The 14,954-nt window shown below is 35.5% G+C and overlaps 1 protein-coding gene across 1 annotated transcript in view; it reads right to left on the bottom strand.

Moving 5' to 3' along the window:
* Positions 1 to 6,663: 6,663 nt before the first annotated feature.
* The window catches only part of LOC117342036, a 40,702-nt gene continuing 32,411 nt past the window's right edge, over positions 6,664 to 14,954 (bottom strand). Inside the window, exons 10-16 of the mRNA XM_033904000.1 lie at positions 14,685 to 14,766; positions 14,195 to 14,494; positions 13,645 to 13,983; positions 13,067 to 13,354; positions 11,897 to 12,235; positions 11,326 to 11,634; positions 6,664 to 9,455 (exon numbers count right to left, since the gene is read on the bottom strand). Of these exons, the coding sequence (XP_033759891.1) occupies positions 9,265 to 9,455; positions 11,326 to 11,634; positions 11,897 to 12,235; positions 13,067 to 13,354; positions 13,645 to 13,983; positions 14,195 to 14,494; positions 14,685 to 14,766 (1,848 nt within the window). The 3' untranslated portion in view covers positions 6,664 to 9,264. The remainder of the gene's footprint in view (positions 9,456 to 11,325; positions 11,635 to 11,896; positions 12,236 to 13,066; positions 13,355 to 13,644; positions 13,984 to 14,194; positions 14,495 to 14,684; positions 14,767 to 14,954) is intronic.

Genomic DNA, 14,954 nt, shown 5'->3' with positions numbered 1-14,954 from the left:
TCCTCACGAGGCGGACCAATCACAAAAGACAGTTAACAACCCTGTCGGGCCTGATCAGATACTGGTGTAAATGACCAAGTGTTGAGCAGTTGATCGCTGAACAATTTGGGGAGAGGATTGGACCAGAGCTTCAACATATAGTTTGGCTGCAATCAATGCATGTAGTGCCCCGCCCCTCTTATCAATGATTTCGACTTGAACACGTATAGGATTGCAACTGAATATTTCCGACTGTTTCCTAGTAAAATTGTTTGTATTATGTTCTAGCATACAATATCTTCCCGTTCCAAAATCAACCAGAAACGCGACCATACACCATGCTGATTCAAAGAAGGTTGAATCAGCTATACGTTGCAAATTTATAGCTAAACTATATGGTAAATACTGTATTATATAACAGATTCGTATCTTTATATTGCTACTTGCTTATGAGTTTTTTTTTTGTGAAAACTTTAAATATCTGTGCTTGCGCAACCGGCACTTAAACGTAGTTGATAGGTGTCGGTAGCATGCTTGTCGGATTAAAAGAACAACAATAAAACAAAATTTTAAAAACTTGTTAAATGACATCAAGACGAAATTATCAATACTTACATCCTACCAGATCCTTTGGTTAGTAATACATCAAAAATAGGTAATAAAACAGTCAACACACTATTACACAACCAATTACCTGTAACAGATAAATATGATATACTTGTGGGGTGAATAAGTCCGTCGGCCGGCATCATCGTTTTCCTTTTTTTACAACTTCTAAATAATCAAGAGCCCCAGGGACTTTTTTGAGCCTCTAGCATTCTGGAGTGAAGGGCTACAAAGTTTGTTTAAATGAAAGTCCTTGACCATCATTGAAGGTCATATGGGTAAAATAGGCTAAAATCTTCCAACAATTACTTACTAATAACCAATAAGCCCAAGGACTTGATATTGGGCCTTTAGCATGCTTTGGTGAAGAACATTTAAGTTTTTCCAAACGAAAGACCTTGATCTATATTCAAGGTCACAGAGATCAAATAGATTAAAAGCTTAAAAAAAAGATTTCTCGATAACAAAGATTCCTGATTTTCGAACAATAGTATGCTGGAATGAAGTGCTAGAAAAAGAATTCGGAATTTGGTAGTGCGAAAGATGCGGCTGTACCTCTGCTATGTTGGATTCATCCATTATAAACAAGTACAAACAAGTAAATTGTCGAAGTTTCGTAGCAATCTGCCCCTTTATCAGGACACAAGTACATTGCAAACGATCACATATAGACAGAGAGCATGGAACAGTTACACACATTTAGACGATAAACAACTAAAAATATCGTTATGTTTGTGAAAACGATTACCATGGTGGATAATTAATTCACCGAGGGCCTATAATGATTAATTAGAAAACATCTTATGTGGTGTATATATGTTAATAAATAAATAAATAAATAAACAATATATCTGAAAGATGGCAGCGTGTGTTATGTAGTAAATGTTTTTGTTTTTGTTTATATTTCATATATACATGTATGTTTATGTTAGAATTCGCACAGACCGAAAGTTTAGAAAGATAATAAGATTCCAAACACTGCGAATGGTATGTCAGACATGTTATAAAAAGACTAAAGGTGAAGATTGTTTTAATCGAAAAAATATATGTAAAAAAACCCAGTAATTAAATTAATGGTTTAGTGACCGAATGATTCAACAAAACATGTAGAAGGATGGTGGACTTAATTAGATCATCAACACCAAAACTATCAGGGGTATAGAGCAATAATGGAATATCAAAATAATAAGGAATGTGAAATCGTTGTTTAGTGGTCAAAACAACGACGTCCAGATACATTATACGTTGACACCAATTGGTATGATGTTCCGTTAGGTCTAAATTTCCAAAATCGCCGCTTCACTTAATCGACCTGGTTATTTTTCATATTTGCATTCTGTGTTGCTTTCGCCTATATATCGTTAGTAAACCAAACTGTATAACAGCACACTATGTGCTACAGTTTGCAATACCGCAGCACATGACGTTATTCTGACGACATAGTGGACTATGAAATATTGAAGATAACATGTACTGTGGCTTTAATTTGAATCAATCGTCTAGACAACACTGATTTATGTCAGGTTATTTTGACGTCATTTCTGGCGCCATGTTGGAATACCTTACGTCAATGCTTTGCACTCTAACTCAGATAACATGCATACTGTTTTTTATAACCAATATAACGGTAAAAGAGGTATAAGAGAGAGTGTCCGCTCAGATGAAGAGGAATTCGGGAGACTGAGACAGAGTCTCCTGAGGTTCTACTTGAGGGACATGTCAGAGAACCTGAGATGGAAAGTTGTTTAGTGAAACTCTTTTAGGGAGAAATGGAGTAAATATCAAGATATGAAACAAAAACCACCACTTTACGATCAGCAATTGCATCATTTTGCATTGACACAAATTTACATTTTTTTAAATGCACATGTTCAACTTTTTTTAACATAAGAGCTGTCAAATGAAATCTCCAGAGGCATGACAATTATTTTTTTTAATATCGCTATATTACTTTAGTGTGTATGTACACTACACGTTACCGTTGCACAATTATTAGTTTTGACTCTATAAAGATATCGCTCTTGTGTAGTTTACAGTAGAAAACTTCGTACTTAAGGTTTGGCTGTATTATAAATCGCACACCATGCATTTGTATACTAAATTATTGATATAATAGCACCCTATTAACATCGCGGTACTTCCTCATTCCATATTTATCAAACATGCCTGTACTTATGCAACGCTATACCTTTTATCATTGATATATAACCGGTTCCTTGACAGTCACTGATCTGAACTTGGACGATATTTGTTGAGTAACAATACTGATCGTTTATTTGTAGATAGCCCGATCGATATGTTTAACGAAGTATTGTAACCTTTATTCTAACAAGGATATATTGTACGTGTTTATGTGTTAGGCGTATCAGTGTAGACGTTTATGGGAGTTAACGAACAATTCAGTAATTTTATTGATGAAGTTTTATGTGTGTACTATGCTGGTGAAGTAATGTTTTAATGTAATAAACGTGTTCGTAATGTTCCAATACATACATAATTGATTCACTCCTTTATGATTAGGGAACTGACGGGTTCAAATTGGTGTTCATAACAGAGAATAAACTACTAATAAATCAGTGTTGATATTCCGATACATGTTACAACTAGGTCTTGTTGGCTGTAGGGATGACAGATAGTTTGATCTATCAATCTGTTCATATTGATGGTATATGTAGCTGTATTTATACAGTATTGCCTCTTTTGAGGACACTATGGCCTAAAACTGTTGTCAGGAATGACATAATACCCGCGGATTTCACCACCGGGGCCTGTCAACGTCAGCAATGTCATTTCCTCTGTCCACCACTACAGAAACAGTGACGTTACAATGTATTCACGTTAGACTTACCACCAGATTGAATACTGCCCATATAAACGTTCTAAACTCTGATGTCAAACAAAATATATCATTGAAGGCAATTTGTTCTATGGAGTGATCATTTCACTCCCTATATAGGACACTTAATCGCCTAGACATGAGTATGTGACCACTGCACCATGTCGTTATTGGAACGATTTCTGAAAGAATACTCTTCTTTCCTGTTTTGAATTAGTGCAATAACAGACAAAATCGTATTTCTATTTACAAAGGTTACAAAGTAAAAAAGAAAGCAGCGAAAACATGTGTGTTGATGCCGTACTATCCTTTAAAACATATCAAAATGATAAATCGCTGCTCACGGCTTTCATAAAACATTTATGAGTAATTCAAAAGATAAAAACCGACCAATTGCAGCTGTAAATACATTTAAGCACGTTTACTACCTTTTTTATGGACACTACCCGGGTGTGTTTATATCTCGATAACATTACCCGGATATTGCACACTCTCCTCAACATTACTGTAATCATATCCTATCACGGACGAATATGTATTCAGAAACTAGAAAATGTAACAAAATTGAAATGGTGAAACTTACCCGATTCTTCAAGAACGGCAGACCCGGAAGATATTTGAATACAGGACAGTATTACACGTCAGAAGTACTATATTTGCGTTGTCGTTATATTTAGACAAGACTTATGTACATGCGTATGTACCGAAGTTCTTGTTACACACACACAGTGATCGTATAGTGTCTTCAGTTAATACAGTACATTAATGTCTATCATACTTTGTCCCGTGGTTTCTGTTGTTCCGAGACAGAGTCATGTGTACCAAAGGCTTCTCCAGTCGGGCTCTCCCTGCTTTTTAAACTTTCTGCGTTCGCACCTTCTCTGTCCCTGCCCTCTTACGCTTGCTTGAAAATCACTTACTGCCCCATGTGCCTGGTGCCGATCATCGTATTACATGCCAAGGATTTGTATTTTTGTTCATGTATCCTTGCCTTTTTTTTTACAAGTGTAAGAGAAATGACCACTATCAAGGTGACGCCGTTTAAATTGGTCTTACTAATAGATATTTTCTGCTACCTATGAAGAACATTATAGAAACATTTTTGTTCATTTAAAATTTCAGCAGCAGTCTCTTTCTATTCCTGATTTCACCAATCGATGGCAGAACGTAGATGACAGAAAGGGAAAATGAAATAACTAGCCCAGAGTCGACCAATAAAGTGGAAAATAAGAAACAAAACGCAGGTTTGCTCATGTGAAATCAAAAGGATTTTAATAAAACCGCTGGCTTGTAATGGGAACATTATTAATGTTAATTAGGATAATCTTGTCTGGAAATCGTTTGTAAGTCTTGTATTATCGTTAGGAATTAAATGTTTCAGCACGTCTTCATTAGTATGCTACCTCCTTCTTTTGCGCAAGCTATGTAAGGTAGCTCCTAAAGTTTAGGCAGAAGTCTAGTTGTACACTTAATGACATTGATAATGGTAACATTTATTGATCCCGTGCTTAATGAATTTGGGTTAAAGAGCATTTTGAAGCCATAGCAAGTGGCTCATGTGATTATCTAAATTTTGTTTTTATTTTTTATTTTTTTAAGGTTATATACAATTTTATTTGCCTTCACATTTATACACCATGCAATGGACTGTCTGGAGATACAATGTAGGCAGCTCCAGCTACAGTCCATAATCCAAAATTTTCTCAATCTGTTTTATTTCACTCACCACTTTTGTTTTATATATTTCACACACTCAATTTCACTTTAATATATAGTTTATATACATGGATTATCTAAATTAGCGTTTACGTTTTTAGTAATTCAAAACAATTTATTATTTTTTCGTACTCGAGTCTGTTTGACTTGGCTATAATTATCAGTCATCGCATACTAGCGGAAAAAAAACAATGACCTCATCAAGACGTTAATTGTCCCTTGAGGGATTCTTTTCCACTCTTTAATAAGGACCTGCGTGAGTTTAGAGACTTTATATGGACATTGACGCGATTCCTTAAGGACTCACACAGCTAAATTAGCCAATCAGCTTGTGTTTCACGTGAACCAAGTCCCTGAGGAAAATGTGTTTCTTAGGTTTGAAGCTGTTTTCCTGAGTAATTAATATATAAAATGGGTACTTTCTATATACGAGAATAAAGTGTAGGGTCTTGAGGTTTGGAAAATCAAAAATATACCCTCCTACTGAAAATAGAATGGCGCAGGATTCGAGGTGTAAAAAGGCGGGAATTCCCCAGGTAGGGGTTCGCCTGTGTACTGTTAATGTCAGGGTTACTGTCTTCCGAGTACCTGTGTGCCCTAATATGCCATTAAACCTATTCAATAATAGCATTTATCCGATAGAAAAAACTTCAAACTTTAATTTGATATAAATTTCACATCATTTGAACTTCAAACGTGCGAATAAAGGGATCGGGTCACTAGTAATAACATATAGTAAATTATTTAGTTGTGTGAGTCCTTAACCGCCGATGTAGAAAGTCCCACACATGCTCCAATGGGAAACATATCTGGACTGAATGGTCAATAACTTCGTTTTGAGCAGGAAAGTCACGACAAATTCTAGAAACATGGGTATTCCCGTTGTCCTGCTGCAACGTTTGGTTACGTTGATTGATAAGAGGAAGAACGTGTGGCCTCAAGATCTGATCCGGATACCTCACTGATGTATGATGACCATGGATAACCTAGAGAGGTGTTTTCACGCCTTGATATATCCCGGCTTATACCAAAGCAGACCCTTCACCGAATCTATCAATTTCCGTTAGGCAAGTGTCAATATATCGCTCACCATGACGTCGACAGACACGCTGTCGTCCATATGATGAGTAAAGCGTTATGTGAGACTCGCCAGTGAACAACACGCATCCCCGATGGGCCACACGAAACCGACCAGGTGCATGTGCAAGCAGCGAGTTTTTCTGACTGTTTCCTAGTAAAATTGCTTGTACGATTTTCTAACCACAGTCAATTTCAGTTCTAGAGTCACACAGAAACGAGACCATACAGGTTGAGAAAGCTGTACGGTACAGCTTTATAGCTAAACTAGTTGGTATATACTGTAATACTGAAAATAGAATATTCTTATTTTCATAGTGCTCCTCGCTTTTGGGTCGTTTGTGAAAACTTCAAATATCTGTGCTTGTGTAACTTACACGTAGATGATAGGAATCCAATTTCGGTGGGTGTCGGTAGCATGATCGTTATTTTAAAAGAACAACAATAAGAACATAATAAACTTGTTTATTGACAGAAAGACGGAATTATCAATGCTTACATCCTACCAGATACTTTGGTTAGTGATACATCGAAAATAGGTAATAAAATAGTTAACACACTTTTAAACAACCGCTTACCTGTTACAGGTAAGTATTGAAAACAATATCACAATACGCACCACTATTTTGATTTTACTGTTAATATGGTAATCTATCAATTCACATTTTTTGTCAACAGACGACGTTCACAAGTAGGTAAATGTTGCATTTAAAACTGAACATAATATAATTGATATAGAGGTTACGCAATGAGTGGTTGTTGGGTATGGAATTTATTTCACACGAGTAAGTTATTTTTTTAAAGTTACAAAAGACACCAGCTTTAGCGAGTGGTTTTTGCAGCTTTTAAAAAATAACTTACTCTTGTGAAATAAATTCCATATCCAACAATTTCGAGTCGTGTGACCTGTTTCTACCACAATGGTATCGGCTTAAATTAAAGGGAAACGTGGCCAAGTATAATTTCGCGTATGCAATTAAAGTGTAACGGTGACGTCCGGGACCCGGTGATGTGACGTCATTAGATTATTGATGACGTCAATAACAATTGCAGCTTGGGTCAAAGTTCATCGCGTTAGCCAATCAAAACGCGTACAGAGTTTATACCACATGTGGTATAAACAGATTTTTAATCAACAGCTGTGATGATTAACTGATGGTCTGAGAGTTGAATAACACAGGGTATTGTGGTAGAAAATGTTTTAATAAATACAATATGTAACAACATTCTTCTTAATGTGTATGTTTTCACAACCGCATTTCAATGTTCGGTGATTAGCGTCCGTATCTGGACGTTTTCTGGGGTTCTCGTGTTCTCACTTGAACACATTACCGGAACGAAAGACAACATTCACACTTTAATTATAGCTAGAGCAATTAGTTAAGTGTTTATTTATTCGTGCAATTTATCGGGACACATTTGTTCTTGTACTTGGAAACAGTATAAAATGCTGTGCATTATTTATGTCCGTGTAATGTTATTCAACAGCGTTAGTAACGTGTTAATTGAAGAAGTGCCAATTTATTGATTTAAAAAAAATAACCGTGTTTGACATGTATACTACTTTTCGTTGTTCACTTGCAAATACCATCACGCCCTTATCTGTTTAATCAGTGTTGATTCTCGGTAATCGGGTACTCTAGGACGATACATATAGCAGGTGTTAATACTCAATTGGAACTTTCTAAGTATCGATATCAGCATATAAAAACAAAAACAACATTGATACACGAACACAATATATATGGTTATTGATTCAAATTTGAATTGATATGAATTTCGAAGGTACCCTACACCTTTGAAATTCATCGTGTAGAACGTTTTAGGTTGCAGATTAAAAAATGTGGTAAAGTTACCACACTAATTGTTGTTAAAAGTTTGGATCACAAACACAAGTTAAAAATGACATTTTATGAGCATCATGCAACCAAGTATTCTTTGGTGTTTTTTTTTTTTTGTTTTTTTTTGTTTTTTTTTTATCATAACTAATCATTGTAAACATGAAAAAATAACAAAAAACATGAAAATCACAAAATAAGCCTTCGACCAGCGTGAGACCTGTAAACAATGTGACGGCATCGGAATTTACAAGTTGCAACACATACAAAAATGTATTGATCTATGGTTATAAAACAACGCAAATTTCCGTTTTAACTAGAAATATTTGTAGATAAAACAAGTATATTAGTAAGTTTAAACAAATGACTTTAAAAACAGATAAATTATGAAAGATAATGATGCTAAACCACATGATTTAACACCGTTGTGCTCACTTTCACACATTTGTCATAAATTGTGGTTGCACAACGAGTTGAAGCAATCTTTTTTTCTGATCTATTAGGACTTATAAAAATAACTTGAAAAAGTAAAAAGTACAACAACCAGGAATTTGCGTGACCTGTTTCGACCACAGTAAAACGTATGTGTTAAGACGCTTCCTATGCATGTTAGTCTGGGCTTTTTTTTCTGGAATCTGGGAAACGGGTTGGTCTGTACTGCCGTAACTGTGTCATTGGGCAAACACCATTACACAAAGAGACCCCGCCTCAAAGGAAATAAATAAATGATAAAAAAACGATCTCCTACTAAACCGTCAATGGAACTTTAGGAAAATATATAGTTAAGGGAATATTTAATGTGATGTCAGTTCAGGGTACCGCCCACGGTAGCGGCTTTATGTTTATTGATGATTGAGACAAGCTTTTAATTGACAGTAATTAAGTTACGGATTGCGAAACACAAGTCTTGTGGATAATTGCAGTTCACGTTTGATAATGGTTGAATGATAATCTGCTAAAAAGAGGCATGCTTTTGACAACTGAGTCAAAGTTTATGATGCTAGAACCAATATTTATACTAATAAACTAATTAGCTACAATAGTTGACGTTAAGAATCTTGAGTCATTTTAAACGACAGATGAGACAGGAGTTGGGGCAAACGAGTGATGAGTTTTGAAAATACGGCCATTTTTACGACAATATTGTCATGGGTTATAGTAGAACATCATTGATGAAAGGTGTATAATAGTTTCCGATAGCTGACTCTTGTGTTATGGTCGTTGACAGTTTGTTGTTGAACCCTCCGGGCAACACTGTCCAACACAACTCGACTTGGAGAACACGAGTCCCGTTTGACAGTTTCGAAAAGCAGCAATAATTCCTTCGCCACAGGCTACCATCATGTTTGCGTTGTATGGATGACGGTAATTACAACCGTAAGGCTTTTCTTGACAAAAATTTTCTGCGGAAAGAAAAAGTCAATCATGTGTTCATGTTTGCGCATTATGGATATATAGCAAAATATTAAATGTTTATTGTTAAAGTGTGTGGATGATATGTCTCTGTTCTTTAAACGGCGCATATCAAACCCAAAGTATTAAACAGTTTCATCATTCGACGGATTTAAAACTGAGCTGTGAATGAAAACTTTTTTTCAAAATATTCTTTGTGTTGCATAGATATATGCGAGCACGGCTAGAGGCTATGGCAGGCAAAGTTAATTAGTCAGGTTAATGGTATGGTTATTAATACATGTGCAAAATATTAATTCTTATAAATGTAGATGGAAATAAATGTCGAATGTGAGAATATGGCCGTAACAGGGATCTTAAAATTAAACCAATAACATTCAAACCATCGCGGTTTGTATTTTGTTTCTTTTCAATAAGACTTCAACGGCATATGTTCGAGACTGGCGTATTTCAAGAAGGTTTCTGATGACAATATTGGACGTTCAAGTTGGTGATTGCGCTTGCATTAAAACGGAGATATATGTTCATGTATCTGGAATTGCATTGCAGATCTTTTTATTGATATAAATACTTGATAATGCAGCAATATCCAAGGCTGCCTTTTTTAGATATCATGTATACGCAGGCGTTATATTTATTTGAGCAAATCAGCGAAAGAGAAAGTTGTTTCACGTATCCCGAGCGCAGTAAGAAATAAATGGCGGATCTACTTTGGACGGGTAACGTATAGTCACAATACGATTTGATTATTGAAAAGATAACAGACAGATTATGGAATTGTTCCATTCTTTAATTATCACTGACTTAAATTCTCCGTAAACTTTAAAAATGAAATCAGTAAAATGCATTCATTGAGTCGTTATCGAATGAATCCGACGGAACACCAATTACATAATAGTGTATGTGGGTAACACCATGCGTATCAAAACGAAAGGCATTGATAACTTAACAGACCCCTACTTAACAGGTCGGAAAACTGTAGTGTTAATATAATAATGTAATGATGTAGGTACGGATTCAGCAAACGTAGCGGTGATGTTTCATCTCATTTCTGACAAACATTGCGTTATGCTTTCTGAATGAGAAAATGTACTGTTGAATTTGCTTTCATTCTTTTGTGGCTGATTAATTTTCAAGGAAAATGGTGCTGATGAAATTTCTACATTGAAAGTTGAAAACCACCAAAACCAGACGGATGATCAGTGATGCACAAGTATAATTATTCTAACACACAAACCTGTAGATGTAAATTTCATTGATTAAGACTAATTAACGGATAAAGTATCGTAGACCTAATGATCGTATCAACCATTCTTTTGGCTCGGCAGAACGAAACGTCTTATTTTCAGGATCTTTTTTCTGCAAGGAATCCATGGTCTATTCATACATACCTTGTATGGTTATAGTTACCCGTACAACAACAAAAAAAGATTTGAGATGATTCCAAATGAAGGCTACATTTACAGCTCACAGTTTATGAATGTCGGTATGCCTGATCAATTTTCAGTATTAGGAGCATGGATGCGCGGCAATATACAATCAATAAGCAACACTAATGTAGATATAATAATATCAATACAAAACAGCATGCAGGCAAAAGAAACAAGTATTACTGAGGCTATCTGTTTTCTTTTTCCGTCTTCTTTTTGTATATACAGAATGATATGCTATTGTGATCAGGTAATGATTGTTACGTTTTTTTAATTTCCATGAGCGAACAATATCGTATTCTAACAAATACATGACGTATTCCTTTTGTTTTATCGACTGCTATATAAAACAGTCAAGCATAACCTATGATATATAAAGCGTTACTTTTCATTCATAGAAACCATTCCATAATAAAACACACATAACTACCTGGAACGACTCGGATATCTTGTTCAATGCTTATGTTTTTTGGGAATCCTTGGTCGTCAATGAAGCTACTGTACAGGGCGACAGTGGTGCCATTATCGAGCATTGATACTTTTGGAAAGGAAAACGATTTACTGAACATTTTCTCTCCAGTGCTGCTGTCTTCCGTTATGTTGTACGCATCCGCCAGAAATGATCCGTTAACGTTGATCTCCAGTTTTTGCGGTCTACAGCCCAAGTGGATCCGCAGATTAACAACTGATGGGAAGTTTTCTCTGAAATCACCTCCAGTTGAAAACCTCCCATAACGGCCTGAATTAAATTAAGAAAAAATAAATAAATGGACATTGTGTGTTAAACAAGTGCGTCCAAAAACATGTAATTATTTAAACATCATCCACCTTGTGTTTTCATAAATGGTAGTGATATTTCCCATTTAAAGCACGCGATATAACAGTGACAAATGAAAAAGTGACATTTGTGGCTCAATAGGGACAAAGTTATTAGTTACCAGCATATTCATTCATTTATGATACAGGACTAAAACTATGTGTCACATGGTTATAGTGCATACCTATAACGTTTGCAAAGGAAAGAAACTGTTCCGAAGTGGCTGCTCCTGTTGTTCCTAAAGCCAAATTAAAGTTTTCCATGTGGTCAGCACACGTGACGTGCCACATTTTAAACGTCACCGATAACTCATTTAGTTCCAAGCTACCACGAAACTCTGATCGCTGATCAGAAATTTCTATGGCTGCATTTCCCTGAATCGATCCGCTTCTGTTTGTTCTTCCGCACATATCTACAGAATATGTATTGAAGCCATCGGGTATGCAAGTATGAAACACAAGGTTCAGTTGTCCTCCAACGAGTACAGTTATTTGGTCTGGACAGGCTGTAAATGTAGACAATCCTAAAACAAAAAATTATCAACATCTCAAGTTCTCCAAACCTCTGACTGCATATAATATGCTAGCATTTTTACTATCTCGTGGAAACCTATCACTATTTTCCCGCTGAGAGCGTTCCGTACCCTCATCATTAGTATCTTGCTGCAAAAACATGGCACCATGGCGCTCTTCTTGCTACAATGACTTATCATGTACACTATCATGGATCTGTAACATCACTCTTTTGACATGACTTCAATACTAATTATTCTGATTGAAAGCGAATACGTTCTAATTAGTTTTGAATTATAATGCAATGTAAAAAAAAGCCTGTTGTACGTTGTAATTATTACTCAAATTATATTGGAATAAGGTATACATTGATCCGTAGGTTTGTTAATTGTCATGTATTAGTTTGTTTGTAAACTTTGATAACACTATTGGTTTAGTGATATTGTCGAACATACCCACAGAACTGATGTACTAGGGCAAATTTCAGATTCGATCATGTGTCCACTGATGGAACGTATGTCCTAAACCGGGTCGGTATTTAATAACATTATCATATCAATGAAATAGTAATTACATGGTATTAACATCAAAGAATCATTCCTTCATCACATACAGATAATGATGTTAAAAACAGATATTTATCATCATACATGTATCTTATTTTATAAGACTGGTCTCGGGGAACTCCAGGTGAGGTATTGTTTAACTATATTTCAATAAAATGCTTTCAGATATCTTGCAATCCGAGACGACGATATTATCACGTCTTTTTTCCCAAAGTGTTCTATAACTTATTTGATATGTCGGAATAAATATGTGTATACAGGTCTTAACATGCTTACCTTCCACATGAATTCGCTTATTTTGAGTGTCACCATTTTGCATCTGAAGCTCCCACGGACCGACGTCAATGCAGGTAACTGGACGTAACCTCACTTCACAAGTAGCGACGTACCCTTTAATGCTGACGAATAGTTGAAATCTTGCGTGTGTCGCTAAGCCGCTTGGGCGGTATAATCCGTTGAGGTTTGTTTGAAGTTGACGTATATCTTTCAATTTTTGTACATTCACATTCCACTTTATCGTCGCATTCTGTCCTTTCTTCAAGCGAAAATGTGATTCAGTTGAATCTGCAAAAATAACATATTATCGTTTAGGGTGAAGACTTTTAAAATACTTTCCAGAAACAAAGATCTGAATTCAGTTTTCTGTTTTTATAGTTGCAAGTTAAAAACATAGCACCACAAAATAATAATGAGTGGTAATGTTATATACTACATCTAAAGTACTGATATTACCATTGATGTATATCGATCTAACCAAATATTGTGAAAGTCGAACTTTGTCGGAAACAAATGGCACATGCCATTTCGAAAGGGCCGGTCTAATCAATCACTGTTGATGTTGATAAAGTTCTTACTATAAACATCCACAGATTGATGAGAGAGATAGTCGGCTGTTGCATCTTCTAGAGACTCCACCATTGGCTTGCATTTAAGGCTGCCTGTCCGTTGAAACATATCTACATCCATAAAAATAGTGCAAGCGTATCCGTAATTGTCGAAGACATCGCCATCAGCATTGGTTCTCGAACAGTTCATGGGTTTGTAAGATGTGCCGTAGTCAGATAACTTTAGCTCGATATTTACCACAACTGTACCACATCGGTGGTATCCAGAACAGACAATTTGAACATAAACTTTGTTGTCTGATATATTTGTAAAAGGGGTTATTTCCATTTTCATAGCATTGTTCCAATCTACAACACAATTACGAAATGAGTTTGGTATTGGACATGTCAATTACTTCTTAAAAGTGATATTAATGCCCGACTTATGACGATGTTTATCAGTAAGATCGGCTTGAATATTGCCTTATATGTTTTACCAATTAATATGTTTTTAATGATGTGTATATTTTTAAGACGTAGATTCCAACATAATTATTTCTAATATTGTCAATAATTCTACCTTTTACTTTTAGCAATAATCTGCTTTCTTTTAATTCCGTGTCGTTTACATTTCTATCGATAAATTTGACAGGATATTCTCCCTCCTCTTCACAATCTGGGGATTGTTTCCGAACGAAAACTTTTTGATTCGCTACACGGATGTTAAATCCCTGGAGTACGATGTCAGTACCGTCCTTTAGATCAAAGGAAACACGACCACCGCCATTCTCCAAGTGAACCAGTGGATTCAGGATATCTATCCTGGAATATTCCTGTTTAAAAGGGCAAATTATTTCGTTGGGAAGGCGTTGGCACGCGTCTGTAAAAAAACAATTATATCTTTATTCAAGGATTGCCTTGGATGCTAAATTGGTATATTGATGTATAAGCCGACAATCGAATGATCTCTGAATATTAACACTAAATGACACACTTTCATACTGTTTTTTTTTTTTTTTTTTAATATTCGTGCAATCAATATCAAATGAGATAATTTTGATTATATTTACCTTCTTCTGTGTCGTAAAGTATAAAGGGAATAGCAACCATGAAAGCTGATAGCAGGAAAATGAGAAGACAAATCACAGGAATCTGAAACAAATTCATGATGGATTTATTGTATATTAATTGCAATTCAGGGGATAAGATGTTAAACCGGCATTTTAATCAATTATCAAACATTTAGTTGATTTCAAGATAACATATTATTCTCTGTCATAATGCATGATCATATGGTATGCATTAGTATTTACTATGTAACGTAAAACGATTTTAAGCAT

The sequence above is a fragment of the Pecten maximus genome, chromosome 14 (assembly GCF_902652985.1).
Source record: "Pecten maximus chromosome 14, xPecMax1.1, whole genome shotgun sequence".
Lineage (NCBI taxonomy): Eukaryota > Metazoa > Mollusca > Bivalvia > Pectinida > Pectinidae > Pecten > Pecten maximus.
This window is presented reverse-complemented; position numbering and strand designations above follow the sequence as displayed.